The 22,730-nt window shown below is 34.4% G+C and overlaps 1 protein-coding gene across 8 annotated transcripts in view; it reads left to right on the top strand.

Moving 5' to 3' along the window:
* LOC127878914 (LIM and calponin homology domains-containing protein 1-like) overlaps window positions 1–22,730 on the top strand; it is a 159,205-nt gene that overhangs the window by 43,457 nt on the left and 93,018 nt on the right. For all 8 annotated transcript variants that reach the window (XR_008048848.1, XR_008048845.1, XR_008048847.1 and 5 more), the window contains exon 4: window positions 12,244–12,356. Coding sequence is in view for 3 of the 8 variants with exons in the window: in XM_052425462.1 (XP_052281422.1) it covers window positions 12,244–12,356 (113 nt within the window). In the remaining 5 variants the exon portion in view is untranslated. The remainder of the gene's footprint in view (window positions 1–12,243; window positions 12,357–22,730) is intronic.

Genomic DNA, 22,730 nt, shown 5'->3' with positions numbered 1-22,730 from the left:
ATTGATTACGTTTTGCTAGTTTAACTGGTTTTCATTTTCAGCGGTCAAACAATATATGCACATTGTATTTCATGTGCAAAGTACGTGCATTTTTTTCGGAGTGTCGTTTCGGAACAGTATTTTTAATTGATTTTACATTCTGTTTGACGTTCTTTAAATTGTTTTTTATAGAATGACGAATACACATGTGGTGATACTGATGGTCTGTTTTATAATATTGTATGGTTTTAATATGATGTCATTGCGCGAATGGGATATGTACTGAATATTACTTCCGGAAATAATTACTATTATCAGTTGGAAATGCGATGTTACAGGTTCTTTTTAAACGGACATAGAGATACCGTTTAAACGGTAACGTTTCGTTTATTTCATTTCGTTTAAACATTTAGAAAAATCTGTAAACGTGATACCCTTACATCCCCCCTTTTCTTTTTTTTAAAATTAAAGATCATCTAATAAATGACCGCCACACCCTCACACTATACCCCCACCCCAAAAAAATAATTTTTATGCCCCTGGTAGGGTGGCATATAGCAGTTGAACTGTCCGTCAGTATGTTAGTAGTCTGTCCGTCCGTCCAAAAAAAACTTTATCATTGGCCATAACTTTTTCACCTTTGAAGATAGCAACTTGATATTTGGCATGCATGTGCATCTCATGGAGCTGCATATTTTGAGTGGTGAAAGGTCAAGGTCAACCTTCAAGGTCAAATGTCAAATTTATGGGTGTCTGTCCGTCCAAAAATTTTAACATTGGCCATAACTTTTCAATATTGAAGATAGCAACTTGATATTTGGCATGCATGTGTATCTCATGGAGCTGAACATTTTGAGTAGTGAAAGGTGAAGGTCAAGGTCATCCTTCAAGGTCAAATGTCAAATATATGGTGTTTGTCCGTCCAAAAAAGGTCATCCTTCAAGGTAAAAAAAAATAAAATAAAATTCAAAGCGGCGTTCTCATGAAGCTGCACATTTTGAGTGTTGAAGTTCAAGGTCATCCTTCAAGGTCAAGGTCATCCTTCAAGGTAAAAAAAAATATAAAATTCAAAGCGGGTTTCTCATGCAGCTGCACATTATGAGTGGTGGAAGTTCAAGGTCAAGGTCATCCTTTAAGGTCATCCTTCAAGGCAAAAGGTAAAAAAATAAATAATTTCAAAGCGGCATTATCATGAAGCTGCACATTTTGAGTGGTGGAAGTTCAAGGTCAAGGTCATCCTTTAGAGGTCAAGGTCATCCTTCAAGGTCAAATGTCAAAAAAAATAATTTCAAAGCGGCATTCTAATAAAGCTGAACTTTTTGAGTGGGGGAAGTTCAAGGTCAAAGTCATCCTTCAAGGTCAAAGGTAAAATAAATTAAATTCAAAGCGATGCAATAGGGGGCATTGTGTTTCAGACAAACACATCTCTTGTTTTTTTCAAACATGGTTAAAAAACACAAATATTTATTTTTATTATTTTATTTTTGAAATACCGTCCAACCATCCCACCCAAGAATCCCCCCCCTCCAAAAAAAGTATTTTTTTTTTGCATTTTTGGAAGATAATGTAATAAATGACCACACCCCACACTATACATCCCTCTCCACTCCACCCCTCCTCCTTTGTGATTGAAATTGAGATGGGTCGCTACACCTTAAAAAAGAAAAATAGATGAGCAGTCTGCACCCACAAGGCGGTGCTCTTGTTTACAGAGTTATGGCCCTTTGAAAATTTCCATTTACTGTACATATAGTGCAATTCTTGCCCCCTAACTACTAGACGTTTCCTTTTATCTGAATATATAGTGCAATATTGTGACTAAAAAAACCTTTGGGGAGCATCACCCGTCTCGGCGGTTTCTTGTTTGAGACTGTTGCCTTATACAAACATATTTTTGCATGAAGACACTGTGATGACTGTTTCCTTGGTAGATCTAATGGCAAAGATATCATTAGAATGTTCCTTGAGCAGGAATCAAGCTGAGCATGACCAGATGAAAGTAGAAAGATCCCATATTTCTTATCACTGATACCATGGGTTCATTTGCAAGTGTTGCAATAATTAAACAAACACAATTGTATGCATCTGAACTATATGTTGTGCTGGAGTCATATGTGCATTTAGCCTATTGGCAAGTGTTACAATAACAAAGTACACACAATAGATAATCAAAATGTTACTATTACATCTAGCAGCAATACTGCTTTCTGAACCTCTTCAATACTTACACAGTTGTTGCTTCCCAATCCACCCGTATCATGTGACCTTACTCTTACCTTACCCTTTGACCAAATTTGGACTTAAGATATTTCAAACTTTTTTTTTCACATATGAAGATCCAACTGGGGCGAATTTATTTTTATCAAACTAGATAACTCATGAAGTTCAAGAAGAATAATTCAGATATTTGTTGCAATTACTCGTTATAAAATTGAAAGGTAACCTGTTTCACCTTGATACATAATTGTTCATGATTTGGCTAATATTTATTCATTGGGACACGCCTTAGTCGTGTTTAAATTGTGTGTCTTGTCAAGAGGCAATTGAAGCATTGAATAATGACAAATGGGTCTCATCTTATACCCTGTTATTTGTTGTTGGATAAGTTGACAACTTGATTGAATGAATTCATACTTGAATTATAGTGTGTATTTTCTTACAATATCTCGTGTTATAAAAGGAAACATTTGTAAAATGCTTAATGTAATGATAAGGGGCATTAGACACATCAAGAGCAATTGAGGTAATTCGGCAGATGTCAAAAGAATTTTGCAAAATTAAAGAATTATTGACAGATGATTATTTTGATTTATTTGAAAATAGGTGTCCCAGGTAATTGCTATTTTACAGAGGAAAAATCTCCTTTTCAGGATTAAATTGATGTCTTCGGTTTTGTTAAAATATCCCATAATTATCTCACTTTTCGTGTCACGTGATGTGGTGGATGGCCTACTTTATGTTTGGATTTGTAATCAAGGAAAAAGCTGAAAGCTTAGGTATCAAGTGGAGACTCACTAAGAAATAAAGTATGCAATGATTTCATTAAAACATATCGCATTGATATACATAACTCAAATGCATTAAACTTGAAACAATTTAACCCTGCCCCCTGAATAAGGGTGAGATAAGGGTGAGATATTTGTTTGCTTAATTGCCAGTGATTTTTTTAGTTAACACCCTTGAATTTTCCCCTATTGGTCTTTTAGGTGGAAAGTCTGCTCTTTATTACAGCTGTATTCAAAATTTACAACACATTTGTTTCTTATAATTCTCTTTAACAAGCCTTTTTAGCTGTGTTTGCTACTTAAGTTAACCAGTTTTCATCTGATGTTCACCTTATTAATGAAAAATATTAGAAAACAAGGCATCCCAAATAACACTTATAATAAAATACTCAAACCTCATGCTTTCAGGAAAGTTATGTATCTTTATTTTGACTTAAAATGTTAGGCAAATGTGTTTGCAAGAAAATGGTTCAGTGAATTTACTTTTGTTCAATCGTTTATGCTGAAATTTATGACCTTGCTTGCATTCATCTGGAGAGCTTATATTACTTATATATAACCCTAACTGAATCGGTAATCACTTTCATACAATTTCCGTATTGGGTCTGAAGATGTAAATGATTTTTCTTTGTCTTGTTTGTCATGAATCAGCAGTTTTCAGCTGAATAATGCATTTTTTATGCGTTTGTAGTTAATCTGAACAAAACATGGGAGTGTTTGTGATCGCATTATGTCCGACAATCATTGCTGGTCGTCCAATGTTCTTAGTCTGTTGGTTTGTCAACATTTAACACTTTAGAGGTCACATTTGTTTACCATTCTTCATGAACAATTTCAGAAGATTGGTCCTAAGCATATCTTGGCTAATTGAGAAACTAGGTCACATGGGGTCAACTAGGTCATTAGGTCATATTAAAGGAAAAGCTTGTGAACATTCTAGAGGCCACATTTATTGTCTAATCTTCATGAAACTCAGTCAAAACATTTACCCTGAATGCCATGTAACCCCAATTTCAAATTGTCATGTGGGATAAACAACTAGGTCACTTGGGTAAATAAAGAAAAAGGTTATGAACACTCAAGAAGACAAATTTATTGCCCAATCGTCATGAAACTGTATCAGAAGATTAGTCCAAATGATATATCTGCATGGTTTCCAAACTTGCATTGCATGGTGCTCCTCTACTGTTTTTGTTCAATAGATGTTCCTGCATGGGGTCTAAATTGGTCCCTTTATGGGCCTTACTTGTTTTGCATGTATATATATAGAAAAACCTTGAAAATGTATAAAAAAAAATTGTACCAAAACTGCAACGGCATAGAAGTTTCATATTTGTTTGTTACCTATTTTGTTGTGTAACATGACTACGGTTGTTGGCTGCCAAGTTTGTTCAAATCATGCCCAGGCATAAAATTGTTCTGACCCTGTTGGTAACTTGTTGCCTTAATACACACTCCCTTCCCTTAATAACAATGATATTATAATAGTGTAATATAATATGATGGTCATCTACCAAATTGTTTCATTGCCCTTTTGTCTAAACTGTCCTCGCCCTGTTGTTTTTATTAAACACAAAACCGTCCACAAGTGGTCCACAGGTTTTGGTATTTAACTGTAGTCTTAACATTGTGAACATATTTAATAGTAATCATTTTTGTTGAATCGTCTGAAACATGCTCAAATTTTTTGTTCCTATTATGTTTTGGCTCAGGTTATGAAAACATAACAAAACCTTATCAGAACAGTTCAGTTATGCGGGTCACAGGTGAGCTATCTAGGGCCTTTAAGCCTTCTTGTTCTTCATAAATTGTCTAAAGTGTCTGCCATTTAAGTGATAATGCAAATACCATACGATTGTATGCAATCTAATTGTCAGTTCACAGAGTTCAATAGCTGGTGTATCAGCATTTGACTGGAACTGATCATCAAAAGTGCATCAGCGGTTCTCAGTAAATCCTACTTGACATTGCCATCAAACATTCAAGGAGATAGAAGTTTTTCATATCCGTATTTGTTTGATTCACCAGCGATAGGCAACTGTTGAATGTTTCGTTATCACCTGTTCTGGCTGATATCTGGTTGGTCCTCTCAACACAGGAGTATTTAGAGATAATATGTCCTTACGACAGGGGCTTCAGCGTGTGTCACCTAAGTGGCGGTCAAAAGTGAAATCCGAGTCTACCTCAAAAACTTTTACTTAGGCTGACAGTGTTCATAATCTAAAAGAAATTTTGAATTACAATGTTTTTAGACCCCTATCTTAACTCTCAACCTAAAAAGTTTAGACCTCAAATCATTTCTTAACATGTTCAGTTTGGTCATTAACACAATCGATTGTGTTCATGTTATAATTATAAGCAATTCTGTTTTTTTATGCACCCTAATATGGGCATATAAACTCTGTCCATTCTTTTGTCTATTAAGTCCATCTGGCAAGTGTTTTGCATAAAGAGCAATATCGCTTGTTCAGCACAATACTGTTCCTTGTGACCATTTTTTTTTTACAAAATTACATTTCTGCATAATTGTTACTCAGGTTTCAATAAAACACAAAATGAAAAAAAAAAGTATTTGAACATATTTCTTAAACATATGGTAAAAAAGTAAAAAAGGACCAATGGCATTTGGCGGTATCTCGCTGATATACTTAGTTCAATGCAACACTGTTCCAACTTGAGTTGTAGGAGTGTTGCCCCAATTTAACCATTTGCATGCTGGGAAATTTGTCGTCTGCTAAAATGTCTTCTGCTGAATTTCTAAAATTAGCATTTTCTTCGATTTTTTAAAGAACACTATCAGAATAGCACACAGTTTGGATCCTGATGAGACGCCACATTCTGTGGCGTCTCATCTAGATCCAAACTGTTTGCCAAAGGCCTTCAAAATTCGGTTCCCGCACTGAAAGGGTTTAAAATGATAATGATAACTTTTTTTAGAGCAACACTTGCCTCGATTTGTTGATATTGATTACCTCACTAATAAAATGAAGCATGCCATTGTAGTAAAGCTATGATGTCTTTATGGTATTATTCATAAAATAATTCTTAGAATCTTATGATTGGTCATGCTGCATGAAACAAAATATTTGGCCATTTTTTATCCCTATCAGACTTCTACAATGTAATTACATAATGAGATTCTTTTTTGGGGGAGACAATTTTTAATAATAATAATAATAATAAACAATATAATAATAATCACAAGTCTAATTATAATAATAATAACATCAGTAGCCAGCCAGCAGCGAGGCAATTTTAAGTATTATTATTAATAGCCAATTACAGTATAAAAAGCAAAATGGTCTCTATATAAACATTTTCTTAAATACTGAAAAAAAGTTTTTTCTCCTAATTGCATAAATTATATATAAAATATATGCATTGTTGAAAAGAATCAAACTTATTCACTTGAAACTTTAAATACGTCTCCATGAAAGATTGCAATGCCCATAGTGTGTTTTTTTTGTAACAGATTTAAAATTCCTTTTAATTTTTTAAGAAATATTGGTGTAAAACAAATAAGATGTTTTTCAATAATTAAAGCCATTTTTGACTTTGGTTTATTAACCAAATTTATTATATTTTAAGTTTCATTTACTCCTTTTAGCAAAGTTTTGTTTTGTTTTTCTCAATCCACCAACAAAAGGAATGTCTGTGACATCATAAATTCTTTTCAGTGATAGCTTAGCAGGGTCTTGTTCTAAAAGATATTAAGTAACATTTGTTCTAAAATAGGTCTGCAAACATAATGTTGAAGAGCCCAGATTTATACCATAGCCTTTTTATTGAAATGCATGTCATAATGTAATAGACTAACCTTAAAGGCTTGATATATAACCTATCCATTAAAAAATAATAAATATGGCCATACAATAAGTCACTTGTTTCCACTAACATGAAAAAACAAGTAGAGTAGGTAGGTGGGCTTAACTAGTTGTTAAAGTCTTTTTATGATTCACTATTTAATAAGAATATGCAACAAGATTCAGATATCTTCACAAAACTCTATTTTACATTCTTCAGGTAATTTTATTATAATATTTTAGCAAATATGATTAAATATAGCATACATGATTGCACATATAATAAAATTTGTGTTATGAATTTTGAAAAATACATAAAAAAAAGAACTGAACATGGAAAACAAACACAAATTTAAGGTTGACAAACATATACGAGTCGGTCCGAAAAGTGGGAACAACCAACTTTGTTATGCCTCCTACAATCCCATGGATTTTTATGTCAATCAAGGGTAAGGTGTAAAACAACTGAATCTGCTGTAAATGTATGTATGACATACAATAGTTTTAATTGCAACCTTAGAGATATCAACAGAGAGATAATCTGCTTGTTAAGGCTTATTTTCATTTTAATTACATTGTTCTGTGTTAATGTTAAGTCACTATAGTGTAAGCTTTCAAGACATTAATATTGAATGTGCAGCTATTGTCTGTTATCTGTACTCAGCTTTGTATTAAGTGACCATACTTATATTTGTATATTCCCAGTCCAATCTGCTCATATTTTCAAAAATTACAACTGGTACCCCTCACTTGTATGTTGATATTGCAGTTTGGAATGTCAAAAATGCACTTACAAATTACCTCCCTGCTTAAGTGCGGAAACATTGCAAATGTTTACGCCTTTTGCTAATACATTGAAATACTTCACATTGAAATCAAGTTTCAATTTAGAGGACATTATTGCATACTCCACGCCCTACCATCCTTGAGTTGATTTCCAGTCTTCAGTAAACACAGCTAGTCTTTAGTAAACACAGTTATCTGCAAACGGAGGTCATTGCGCAATATCTGTAATTAATTTTGCAATGAAAATATGGCTGTTTGAATGAATACTTTGTTTTGCTTATGAAGTTAAAGATAAATTCATAGAATTGTTGTTTTAATAATTTTTGCATCTTCATTTGATTAAAGATTACACCCCACAACCCCTTACAGGTAAAACAAGGTTGAACAAGGGGGAGGGGGTTAAACTATATATTAATTAAGGTTGGCATGTGAGGTTTATTCACAGACAACTATAGGAGGTATCAAATTGAAGATTCATAGGTAGAGCACAATGTGGAGAAGTGCATGACAAGAGAGCCATAACTCTTGCATTCATATTTAAACAGTTATTGCCCTTAATTGAAAGTTCTTATGTTTTATACCTAATACTTGCAAATCCCCTGAGAATTCGGCATTCTTAGGTGAAGGTAATTCAGGCATGAGAGTGACAATTTTAGTTAACACATTTATCACATGCAAATATACTAGGGTGTGGACTGTTTGAAATATATATTTGTGTTCCAGCTATTTGAAGAAACACTTACTGTTAAAAGTATGTCCCTTTTATGAAACAAAACGTTATTATAAGTTTTAAGTGAGGAAAGTTTTATCAGGATATATACCTGTAGGCATGAAATCACAACATACCTTAGTTGACAAATTATAAGTGATGTGTTAATCACAGCAAATATGTCCCAAATGGCAAAGTTTTTGACTTTTTTGTAAATGTTTGTAACCTGTGTATACCTTGGAGACTCGAAAATGAGGATGTTGGCTTGAAAACTCTAGCATAACACTGCCTGGCTGAAAGTAAGAACCTCCAGAAAGTTGGCTCACTATCAGAATATCTTCAAGTCTTGCCTGTTTGTATGGCCAGTGTGTATTTTAAACTTTTAGGAGGTTATTTACATTTTAAGTGGGTGTTTTTGTTTCCCCTGAATGAGGTCCTGGTTTATGTATACCTTCTAAAAATTCCTCTTTTCAAAACATAAAGGTCTAGGTTCTGTGTTGAAAGCTTTCAGTTAAGTGTCCATGTCAAGTTTAAACGTTGCATCATTAATTGGTTGGAAGATCCATTCTTGTGTAAATTGACAGAATTCTGCAAGCCACAACCTGTATATAGCTAGGTAACATTAACACATAAAATAAGTATCAATTAAAATAATCATTTTAACTTAATTCAATAACTGAATATCCACGAACAAAATGTTGGGTTTATTTTCCCAGATACTGAGCTTTGTAAGAAGGTTGAAAAAGATCTTGAAAACTGTTACATCTTTAGTAAAGGGATCTTAATTTTATCCTTAGGATTTTTCACAAGTATTAGCTGAAGAAATTTAAAGAAAATATTGACAGAAAAATCACTTCATCGCTAGAAAATATGTCAATAGGTTGATAATTAATTGGAACATAAAAGACCTTGTACAAAGTAGTAGTAACCGAATTAGCTGAGTCAATATGATTACATCTGGTTTGTTTGCGTATGGAATAAGCTGCCAATATCGAGGTCAAGATTTTGAACTTCCTAGGGGTTTGACTGTCAAAAAAAGTCGTTTGATTTTTATGTTTGATATGTTTCATGTTTCATAATCAAGTTTTGACGATAGTCAGTTTCGTTTGATATACCGTTTGATATGAAGTAACTTTAAAAATAATTTCTGTAAGGAAACATTTTAAACCTCTTTTCTTTGATTTTTAGCTTGGCGTTTTTGGAGAAAACCCGAGGTATTGTCTTAGCCAGCTCATCACGTCGTCCGCCGTCTGCGTCGTGCTAAAACCTTAACATTTTGTTAAGGTTTTGAACATTTGCTCTAAAATCAAATTGCTTCCACCATCAACTATGAAACTTCATATGTAGATGCACCTTCATGATTTCTACATGCCACACCCATTTTTGGGTCACTAGGTCAAAGGTCAAGGTCACTGTGACCTTTTAAAAAAAAAAGCAATTCTGACAACCTTTCATTTATTCAAAACTGCACCAGTAGTCGAGCTGGGACCCGTTATGCGGTGCTCTTGTTTGTTACAAATCATAGTTGATCTTAAAATGATTTTTTTAACACAAATATATTTAATGTTTTGTTGAGTTGAAAGGTTATTTAGGCTTTAATGCATGGTATATTGGAGACATGTCAAGATCATTTAGGGCCACTATTCTGAGTAAAACCAGTGTACATGTGAAAGTGGACAAATAAGAGATGACACTCATACGGGCAAGGCAAAAGTCTGTGTGTACAATCCATTCCACCACTGTGACCTTATTTCTCTTATTTGCAATTGGTGTATTCAGGGTGCAGGATCAACGAGGTTTACACACGGTCTGGTCAGAATGAAAACACACCATTACGAACTTTATTTTTGCAAATACATGTATCTCAAGTTATTGAAATATGTTTGTAAAAATCTTTAGGGCATAAATTACAGTTTTTGTTGCAGTTTGTGTCGATATCTTAAGATTTTAAAGTTTATTATTGAATACGTCTGAAATCAGTGTTTAAATTTCATGTTTCGTGCAGCTGTTTTAAAATGTTATTTGAAACAAGAAATATCTTTAAAAAAGATATACGGAGTTGATTGTGGTCGATGTTTATGAACGATCAAAAGTTATCTCTATGAGATAAAAATTAGCGGATGCCTTTTTTCTGCGCAGTTCTTAGCTACATCACAAGCAAATCAATTATGGGGTGTTGCGCCAGATTTCGTGGCTTATTTTGCTTTATGTGATATTATTACTCAGATATCTATATTTACAGAATAGAAAAACACAAGAAACATGAAAATAAACGAGTGCATATAGGTCAGCCGGCAATACTCGAATCATATTTAATTGCATAATTATAGTATAGTGAATTATTGTGCTCATGCTTAATAAACTGGTCTAAATGGATAAATATTTCTAATTAATTTTATTAAAATTGGTCCTTATCATGCAAATGTTGAAAACATATTAAAAATCGATGATTGACATACCACAATAATATCGCCGAATATCTTTATTTAGTATCTTTCTTATCAAAACAGACTTCAAGTGAGACGGCGTTTATATAAAGATTTTTGCAACTGACCGCAAACTGACCTTGATACCTTGCGGATTGGAATGCAATGCATTAAAGTTAGGTAACAATTCTGCTGCTGAAACGACGGCTTGTTTACGCCAACTGTACACGACCAAGGCAACAGCTGTGCCTAAAATATTGATATACCGACAAAGCGACTAAACAAACTATTTACTCCATCAGACAAAAATAGCATAGATTCCAATTTTTTCCTTCAATGAAAAGATCGCAACCCCTTCTGTTAACTCCGGTGATGAACTGTATATAAACTCTGACTTTCACACACTGGCCGCAAATTGACCCGAAACCTCGCGGGTTGAAATGCAATGCAAGTAAGTACTAAATATGAGAATATAGCCTTTAGTATAAACGCTTTTGCGCTGGCTAATTCTCTGAAAATAAAAGGTGAACGCACAAACTGTATTTATGTCGAAAATTGATTGTAAAATATGTTTCCAATGTTCTGGTGTTATACTCAAATCAGCCAATGGAATAAATGAAGTGTATTCATTCGTACCTAGCCGCGGGAAATTTTATTTGAATATTATTGGACACTTACAAAGGTCAAGTCAGGGTGAAAAGCTGGCTTAATACAGCTTACGCCGAAAAAAAGGAAACCACTCACTGGTGTGTTTACATGCATTTACATCCATTTGTGAACCCCATAAAGTCATATGATTCTGAACCCTGCATGCTCATGTCAGCCATTCTGTGTGAGTCTGGGGTTACACATCAGTAATTTTAAATTATGTCTTTTAGCTATATTTACACCTTAAGATTTTATTAAATTAATTGTTGTCTTATTCCTGATTTAACATGGTATTTTTTAAAGGCAAGGACGCAAACATTATTTAATATTGTAATATTAAGTTTAAAAACAATAATTGTTCTTTGAACAATTCTTAATGTAATTATTGGTCTGATTTTTTTTAAAGTTTAAAGGCTTTTCACAGGTCATAGACCCAAAACTGGTACTGATTAGATCAATGTCGATTGTGACACCAAAGGTTTTGTTGAAAAGCATTTAAATGGCATTCCCCATTGCATTTTTGTTACTATGCCACTTATATTGCACACTGCACACATTGCCGTGAAAGGTCTAGATTGTATCTCAGTTTTATGAATGGTCTTTTTATTACGCTCGTGACTATATAGAGCCTTTAAGTGGATTCTTCTTTGGTCTCAAAATGCCTTTGTTTTGCAAGTGTTCATATTCATTACTAAAAAACCCAATGAATTAAAATTGTTTGCAAAAAAAAGAAAAAAAGAAATGTAGGAAATAGTTACACATGTTATTTTCTTGCATGACACAATCTGTTTACCATTTTAAACTTGTTTGCACAGTAAGGCTGATCTGGCACTATGCAGTGGCCTGGTTTTCACACAACTTACTTACCATGTTTGTTTGATTTTTAGGACAATTTGAATGTGTTCCTGTCAGTTTGTGAGAAGACCTTTGGGCTGAAGAAGTCTCATCTGTTTGACCCTTCCGATCTTGAGGACTTGTCTCAGCGCGCCATCGCAGATGAGTAAGTAATGTTACACTCAGGTTTTAAGAAGCGTTTTTTTTCCTTCTTTATATAGTACCTGAAAACAGCATTTTCCCTATTGGGAAAAAAACAACAAATTTTCCAATTGCTGTAAAAAAAAATGTCCAAAAAAAATAAAATAAAAATAAATAAATAAAATTCAACATTTTGTTAGTTTCCCTCTATGGCTTGAACGGAAGTAAATATAATATTGACAACTTAACATACACTTAATTTAGCTATCAATTTAAAAGTATTTGGAAGCAAAAATCAAATACATCAATTTCCCAATTTGATGACTTCACAGCGCGAATTTACCCAATTTCAGTTTTTTCCGCACACATTTTTCCCATCTTGGCCGGTACTGGTATTTATCCCAATGGGGAAAAAAAATTGCTGTTTAGGTAGACTATTCATGGAATAATCTGAGCTATAGAACTCTCCCTATGTTGGCATCTTCATCTCTCATATGCCCTGGTAAAGATTAACGGGCAACATGTATATTTCACTGTTTTTACTAAAGGTGTTCAAATGGAACTTCACATATGTGTTCGGGATCAATATGTGAGGTCACTGATCAAGAAACATAACTGTAACCTGCAATTTCGCAGAATGAAGCCCAGTTTTTTACTTTAGAAATTTGGAAAGGTTAAGGTGCAACATCTCCATATAAGTGTTTCTGCTACAGGTTATCAATTGAAACTTCATACATCTGGATGGGGTCATTTTGTGTGGTCCCAAGTTTCATAACTCCAACCTGCACTTTAGCATAATTATGCCCCTTTTTAACCAGGTTTTCCAAATGAAAAAACTGGTTATAAGATTGGCGAATGTCAGCAGGCTGGCTGGCGGTAGGGCGGAACAAGCTTGTCCGGGCCATAACTGTGGCGTTCATTGTGAGATTTTAAAATCATAATTGTTCACAATCATAAGACGGTGTGTCGCGCCAAAGAATTACGTCGATATCTCCAAGGTCAAGGTTGCCACAACTAAAAATAGATTTATTTTGAAACAAGGGGGGTAACTTTGAACAATCAGTTCAGTTTGAGTTGTCTCCATTTATCAGACTTTTTTTTCAGATTGAAAACCTGGTTTTGTGACAGTTTTGTTTCTTGTTTAGTTAAAAATTTAACAAGGCTATCTCAGTTAGTGCAGTGCTGGACTACAAATCTAAAGAAGGCTGGCTGAATACCTGGCCTTGCCTGAGACAACTTGGTTGGGATATTTTTGTAATATCCTTTCTATGGCCAGTATACTGCCCCTACCTTATATTTAAGTCCAATGGTAGTTGTGCACTTATTGTACTGTAAACCTGCTTACCCAGGAAAGTTGGTTAACTGCTTCCTGTGATTTGACTTGAAATTATGCAACATCTCCAATCCATTATTACATAATGTAGACTTCATTGTGTGTTATATGTATGTGTACTCATTGGTTTCAAGCCTTATGTTTTCAGAAATAAAACCATAAAAACAAAACCATAAGCAAAACAGCTTCTGAACAAACATGAAGTTTACTAAGCAGCATGTCAAATAGGTTATCAAAAGACAGATTTAGCATTACTCTTGAAATGAATCAAATATTACTTTGCCTTTTTGTTTTTTATTATAACATCCAAATTTGTTTTCAATTAGTACGCATATCATATTCAAAGGAGCACTTAAATTCAGCGAGCCGTTGACTGCAAAACAGTTGTGTCGTACTTCACGATCATAATTTAACAGGGAGCAGTAATTTAATCATAATCAAATTATACCAAGTCATCGAGGTGTGAACCAACAAATACTCCTGTGAAGAATGGTTTGCAAAGTCTGTCGTTGTAAACCACCGCCATGGTCTTGTGTCATGGTTTAGTAGGCAAAAGTTACCCAATATTGTGAGATTATTACGACCTTTCTTTTTGGCTTGTGGTGTATTTAAATTTTCAGTAATTTTCCTTATGAGTTGTGAGAAATGAGGGAGAGGTTGTGACCATTTAATGTAAGATAAGAAAAAAAAAATGAACAAGGTTTTGCCAGTTAAAATGAGGATTTTTTAAATGAAAGACTTACAAATAGATGATTATGCTTCAAATAGTAAATCATATCATAAAATTGGATAGTGCTTTGTGCTGAGGCCAATCTCTTGAGATTCACAAAATAATCATCGGTTTGTGGAATGGTTCACACTTCAATAGGCTTTTAGAGATTAGGTAAGATTGTCATTTTAATAACTTCTTTGATGGCATTTACAAATAGATGGCTTAGTATATAAAAGTGACATATTTGGTCTGAGACTAATCCCTTTGAACAGGTGTTACATTAAATAGTGTATATCTGTAAAACTAGTTCCCTTAAACATCGGCACATAAACATGTGCACGCTGAATTAGCTTAAGTCTTTAAGCGCTTGAACGGAATTTCAAAGGCCTATGCAAACAGTTTGGATCCAGATGAGACGCCACAAAACATGGCGTCTCATCAGGATCCAAACTGTTTGCTATTCTGATAGTATTCTTTGAAAAAAAATCGAAGAAATGGCTAATTTTAGAAATTCAGCAGACGACATTTTAGCAGACGACAAATTTCCCAGCATGCAAAGGGTTAAGTCTTTTATCAAATCAATCATAAGATTTTTATTTGTATTAAAAAATTACTCTTTTGCCCCATTACATTCAACCTTGAAGCTTCAAGTTAAAACTAACAATCTATGCTATGATGTATATTATTATATGCTTACATGTGGTTTATTGAAACATATCAGTGGTTTAGTAATTGTAATCTATCATTGGAATCTGTAAAATTGTATATAAACACTGTTTAAAGAAACCTAGTTTTAATGACAACATCTTCAATTTTTGCTTTTTATGCCTTCAATGTATGAGGGAAGGGGCATATAGATTTGCTCTTGTCGTAGGTAGAGTTTTTAGACAAAAGGGGAATGGGGACAGGGACACATCAGAAAAGCAACAAGAAGCTGATGTTACAGTTCATGACCTTGTTTAGAAATCCAATGTCATGTTCCTTCCTATAATTTATGTCAAACACAAACAGCAGCTCTTGTTTCCAACCTCATTCAAGTGTTTAAATACAACAGACTCATCTATTTGTAGGGAGTTGGCTGAGTTGGTTGCCAATACAAACACTTGTGTGGTACTGATGTAGAGAAGAGTACAGTAGCCTGTGTTATTCTCATATCGAGTGGAATGTCACCTATAATTTCATGTGCAGTATGATGATAATGCAATACATGTTAATAATTAAATAAATTAAATAGGTGAGATTTAAAAACTGCTGCTGATGTTAATCAAGTCAGGAATTTTGAAAGACCTGCTTTAAGTCTTCATAACTTTTTAATGTCGAGCAGAATGTTTACAAAAATATGGCCTCAAACATAATTAGAAGGGCAACTTGGCGACATTAAGGCTGATATCCCCATAATGTTGGTCTGTGAAAGTGCAACTGTGCATCAGTGCAATGTTACAACAAAAAAGTGGCGGCACTCAGTTTCATGCGCACATTTCTAGGCATTTTTTTTTATCTGCACAAAATTGTTATTCTTTAGTAATTTATTTGTTTAACAGCATGATTCATGTTGTCTAATTCATTACGTTTTACTGCATAAAAACTGTTGCATTATGCAGCCAGTGTCCATGATAAATAGGTTGGTTGATGTCATACTGGTGAATCACTTTGTGTCTTTGTGTGCAAATCATATAACATATCAAGGTTTATGCGTGAAACTGAAGTATATGGTGCAATTATGAAAAGCAGATAGCACAGTTTTGTGGTCAACTTTCAGTTTGTGTTCAGCTGCAAACAGTACACAGGCAGTGCATTACTATGGCAAGCGGTTTGACGCATAATCCCAAGAAACTAGGTTTCTCGTGAGAACCTAGGTTCTCATTCTGAGAACCTAATTTCTCGCTTGAAGATTGCACATGGCTTCAAAAACCCAAGTTTTCAAATGAGAACCTAGGTTTTCATGAGATCCTATGTTCTCATTTGAAAACCTAGGTTCTCATGAGAACCTAGGTTCTCAGAATGAGAACCTAGGTTCTCATGAAAAACCTAGTTTCTTGGGATTATGCGTAGAACTGCTTGCCATATCCGTGGTTTTCATTTGGGAACCATAGGTTCACTGAACGGAGTTATAGCCCTTTGTATCTTAAAAAAAATGCTTTTTTGAGTGTCAAATATAATACTTTTGTGTCCAGAAGCATATTGGCAGGGGATATCAATTCAACGAATTTGCTTGTTATGGTTCCAATTGGCATGCTAGTTTCCCAATTAAATAGAATGTACTATTCTTTTGAAAGGACTCATACTTCTGTAGAAAAAGAATTGTGCAATTAAAAAAATTATAATATGATGCTTATGATTACAAATGACTGTGTGCCAAGCATTTTTTTATCCCCCGCCATAGGTGGAGCGATATTGTTTTGGCATTGTCTGTCCGTCTTTCCGTCCGTCTGGAGCCATATCTTGGAAGTGCTTTGGTGGATTTCATTGAAACTTGGTATGAGTATATATATCGATAAGAGAATGATGCATGCCAAATGGCATTGTACACCATCTGTTAATAACGGAGTTATGGCCCTTTTAATCTTGCAAAAATGCTTTTTTGAGTGTCAAATGTAACAAGAAGCATATTGGCGGGGGATATCAATTCAACGAATTTGCTTGTTCCAAGGAGAAATCTAAATTTCAATATTATGCTGATTTAATTGGTTCGTGACAGGTCTGGATTGCACTTCCCATTAAAGCACACACAGCTTTTTTCGAAGGGCAAACATTGGGAGATTTCAAAGCTTTAGACATGCACTCATATAAGATTTAAGATGTAGACTGCATGTCTGTTATTGACATGTTTGCACCTCGCCAGTTCTCAATGCTAGATCTTCTTTTATGCGACGTTGCAGGTGTTCAAATAGAGTCAATAAAATAATAATTTTGTGATATTAGCCTGGGCTTTTGTGAAAGCATGCCATTGCATAATTATGAACTCTGAACGGCTTTGTATCTGCAAATGAAAATACTGTGTGTTTACATTGTACCTTGCCAATTAATGGCGTGCCATATGCTATTGATTTTCCTTTTTAGGAATTTCATCTTTCTAGTGAGGGATTGGGAAAACACACACAGGTGTAACTAACACAGAAGCTGAAAAAGGATAAAAGGGCATATTTAGGGTTAAGTATGAATCTGCTGTATCAGATTGACATTTCTGTATCATGTACGATAGTTTTACACTCAAGCTCTTCATGTGTGAAGGTATTGTTGTAGTTTTATAAACATTACCGAAACAATGATCTCATGTTTAATGTATATCTTGCCAATTAATGCCAATAAATGCCATGTAAAACATCAAATTATGCTCAACGATTTGTCATTTTAGGACTGTCATCTTTCGTGAGTGATATGACATAATCCACAAGTTTCTTACCTTGATGGTATGTTGGTACATTAGTCCATATCTTGCCAATTGATGCCTTGTCACAGAAGGACTTTCATCCTTTTAGAGCAAGATGACAGAATCACAAAGGTGTAGATATGATATCAGACCAGCTGTCAAGCCAAGTTTCAGCAATCAGTGGCGCTATATTAGCTGATAAATACCATGCCAAAGAAAGTAGCATGCTTTATCACTCCATGGTCAATGCTTAGACTCTATTTGTATTTAACATACAGAAAGAGTGTGTACGAATTTTCCATAGAGCGATATCTGATTTCTTTAATTGACATAGCACTTTATACATAAACAAACTAGAAATCCCCATGTCACAGCCAGCAAGCTACGCCATTGTTGGGGCATGGCACATCTATTGTTAAGTCAGTCTCGGAACTAATAGATGATTAACCATATATGCCAAGTTATCTAGATTTGTGTAAGTTGTTTTATTGACATAACCCAGCTGTGCGACAGGTACACAATTGCTTAATGAATTTCTGACGTTTGCTGGTCTGGATTATCATTGATTTGTGATGATATGTGTACATCCCCCCTGAACAAATAGGTTTTGTGTAGCGGTAAACGGTTATGGATGGTTGAGCAATCAATAGACGTTTTTGGGTGCACCACCATTAAATTAATATTTAACAGGGATGTGTTAGATAATCTTATTATTTCTGAAATGTATTGGTTGAAATAGAATAGATAAATAAGTTTTACTCAGACTTTAAAGTGTGACAGACCTAACCATCAATAGAAGGATAAACTATTTTGGTATGTATTTGCTGTTTTGTAAACAGAAAGACATTATAGCAACAATAAAATCTATGCAGAAATACAGCACTGTCAAATGTGTTTTTCTGTAGCATGTACAATTATTTTACATCAAAGTTATGTCAAAAAGTGTGATAAAAAAACAAAAAACTAACAATTATGGTTTTTATTCCGCCAAAGGAAGGCATATTGTTGCCACCAGTCTTTCTTAAGTCCTTCCTCAATTTTAGGTTTTTGCTCTTCAACACAATTATGTATCATTGAATTATCACTAATCTTTCTGAAAATGTAAACAAGCATGAAATGGACGCAAAGTTCAATAAGCAGCTACATCTTATCAGGTACTTTGGAGTTATGGGTCTGAAATTTCTAAAATACATCTTTTAAATTATTTCTGCTCTCTTCTCTTTCCAGTTTTCATCTGATTGTCACCAAAACATCTTTTGGATGTACATGTAGCAATTAAAGCTCACAAGTAGACCTTGATTGGGATTGCTCACAAGTAGACCTTGATTGGGATAGCAAGCTCACAAGTAGACCTTGATTGGGATAGCAAGCTCACAAGTAGACCTTGATTGGGATAGCAAGCTCACAAGTAGACCTTGATTGGGATTGCTCACAATTAACTGACAGCCCATTTGGGGGCATGCATGTTTTACAAACAGCCCTTGTTTACTTACTGGTATTCAACCAATCAAGCTCACTAATGCCTGGATTTGGGATTGAACCCATGTTTAGGTCAACAATCAACTCCGCACTGAGTGCCTGGAGGTACTGTGCTTACATGTTGTCTGTATGACTCAGCTGACATGCTGCAAACCCTGACTGGAGGTACTGTGCTTACATGTTGTCTGTATGACTCAGCTGACATGCTGCAAACCCTGACTGGAGGTACTGTGCTTACATGTTGTCTGTATGACTCAGCTGACAGGCTGCAAACCCTGACTGGAGGTACTGTGCTTACATGTTGTCTGTATGACTCAGCTGACATGCTGCAAACCCTGACTGGAGGTACTGTGCTTACATGTTGTCTGTATGACTCAGCTGACATGCTGCAAACCCTGACTGGAGGTACTGTGCTTACATGTTGTCTGTATGACTCAGCTGACATGCTGCAAACCCTGGAGGTACTGTGCTTACATGTTGTCTGTATGACTCAGCTGACAGGCTGCAAACCCTGACTAGAGGTACTGTGCTTACATGTTGTCTGTATGACTCAGCTGACATGCTGCAAACCCTGAGCTTGGGATTGAACATTTATTTAAATTAAGAAATAAAACATTAAATACCTTAATTCATGGCATTTTAATGTTTATTGTTATTTTTGTTAAGTTATGTTTGCAAATAATTAAACAAAATCATGATATAAAGTTATATGCATATATTTGTTTGAGTATGAATTAATTTTGATAATTTGTAAATTGGATAATTATGAGTTAAAATCAGCAGCTACAAGTCTTTTTTTTTCTAAATAATTAATGCATTTTATTTTCTAACTTATTTAACATGTACTTTGTAACTCTATTTTCAAAGTTAAAAGAATTTAATGTACCTTTTGTGTAAAATACTAAGCAATATTTAAGATAAAAATATTTGAATTATTTCTTATTGGCACTTTTGACAAAGGATTCCACTTGTTTTGCTTTAAGCTTAAAGGTCTTTAAGATGGTATCAGTACTTTTATCATAAGAATTTATTTTTTCGTATTCATCTGAGTTGCACTGTAGGTCAGATTCTATCAATATTTTGTATAGGGATAAGGACTATCTTAAATATTAGGAAGAATAGAAGACATTAACCTGTATGAGGGTCAACAGAACATAAAATAAAACAGGTTATAATTGACATGGTGAATTTTAAGTTGGCAGGTATTTTGCATCATCAAAATGTAAAGAATGACAGGATTTCATGAAATCTGTTATGGCTGTTTTTTAGTGCAAAAGTTACTATGTGGTTTCAATAGGATACAATAACAGCAATATTGGTGGTAACATTTATAATCTAGTTATAAAACAAGAGATTGCCAAGCAATATTGTCCCCTACCGGTGAAACTCCACCATTGTCAGTATTTTTTTAATTTAAAACCCGAGCTATTGTCATAGCCAGTTCGTCCTCCGCCGTCCGCCGTAGGTGTCGTGCTAAAACCTTAACATTGGCCATAACTTTTTAAATATTGAAGATAGCACCTTGATATTTGGCATGCATGTGTATCTCATGGAGCTGCACATTTTGAGTGGTCAAATTTCAAGGTGAACATCATCCTTCAAGGTCTAAGGTCGAAAAAACAAAGTCAGGGGAAGTAATAAGCTTTAAATGGACATAGTTATCTGACCTGCCCATGTATATATTTTTGTAAAATAAATCAAAGTGGCGCAGTAGGCACCATTGTGTTTCTGACAAACACATTGTGGTAAAAGGTGAAGGTCATCCTTTACAGTCTATGGTAAAAATACAGATTTAAGGGAAGAAATAAGCTTTAAAAAGGGAGAAAATTATTAAATATTGAACATAGCCACTTTATATATTTGGCATGCATGTGTATCTCATGGAGCTGCACATTTTGAGTGGTGAATCTACAGTCACGGTAGTGGCTTTTAATTATTTGCTACTAAAAATAGAGATTTGTTACAGACAATTATTTTCAAGGGAAGTAATTTATATAATTATAAATCTCATATTATATATTTCCTTACCAAGAATTGAAGTTCTTTTCACAGTTACTATACAGATTTATTATTTTTATTATTCATAACCCAAATGATTGATTTGTCAAAGTTTTTGTTTTAATGATATAATTGTAATTTCTTTGATGTTCATTACATACCTGTGGACTTATGTCCATAGATACATGATCAACACTGGCTATGAAAAAGAAAAAAAAAACTCTGGCTATGATCTCTTTTAAACCACAGGCCTTGGTTGTCAGTGATGTCTGACATGGTCCCCCCCCGGTTTGATTGGACAAAATTCAAGGGAAGTAATAACCTTTAAATGGAGATGATTTCTATACCTGCCAAATGATAAATAGAAATCTTATTTCAATGCGGCGCAGTATGGGGGCATTGTGTTTCTGACAAACACATCTCTTTTTGGGTCACTAGGTCAAAGGTCAAGGTCACTGTGAAAAAAAAAAAATCTGACAAGCTTTCGCAGCCAAGCGTGGCACCCATTATGTGGTGCTCTTGTTTTATATTTGTTGCCATAGCAACCAGAATTCTTGACATAGGAACAAAAAGAAATGAAGTGCATAATCTCCATATTGCCATTTATCCATGTTGCAAATTTCATTAAAAAATATGAAGAACTTTTAAAATTATCACAGGATCCAGAAAAGTGTGACAGACAGACTGACTGACAGACTGACTGACCCACAGAGTGCAAACCATAAGTCCCCTCCAGTTTCACCGGTAATAACATTTCACATTTCAACATTAATATTTAGTTCCTGTTTTTGAAATTTATGTAAAAACTACTTATAATTTAAACTGCTAATTTGAATAATGCAGTCTTTTCGGTAATGTCGCTCCATTGTTGAAACCCACTCTGAATGGAGGCAAATCATGATCGACACAATGCGCTATTAAATCATCAGCATGCCTGACTATTTAACTGAGTATAAAAAAAGACTCTGTACTGTGGGCTTTGAACGACCTGCCGCAAAGGGAGGGTGTGCAACACCTGTAATTATCACCTGCTACTCTGTTATTTTCATTTTTTGCGAGCTGGAATGTGGTATGACTGAAGTGTTTGGTTTCCGTCTGAACAAAGGTGGGAACCCAATCAGAGCGTGTAAAAGGGCAGAACGTTCTTACTAGAGGAATGGTCATTGGTACTTTAGGGATATTTAATTCGTACAAATTATTATGGAAAAGATCAGTACATGCTTTATTAACAATTGAAATAACTATTAGACTTATGTCAACGGTCAGAATGTTCTTATTAGAGGACAGTCCTTGGTTGTGTAGGGATTGGGGATTCTGACAAATTATGACCGATTGTTCAAATAACAAAAATAGTATCAAACATTGTCAAAGGTCAGGATGATATGGAGCTTTTAATTGGTTGTTCAGGGATATTAAATTCTGACAAATGAAAAGCAAAGATTTTATAACAAACTAAATAAGGGTAATAAAAACAGGGCACCGTATCAGAACATGTTAATGGTCAGGT

The sequence above is a fragment of the Dreissena polymorpha genome, chromosome 4 (assembly GCF_020536995.1).
Source record: "Dreissena polymorpha isolate Duluth1 chromosome 4, UMN_Dpol_1.0, whole genome shotgun sequence".
Taxonomy (NCBI): Eukaryota; Metazoa; Mollusca; class Bivalvia; order Myida; family Dreissenidae; genus Dreissena; species Dreissena polymorpha.
This window is presented reverse-complemented; position numbering and strand designations above follow the sequence as displayed.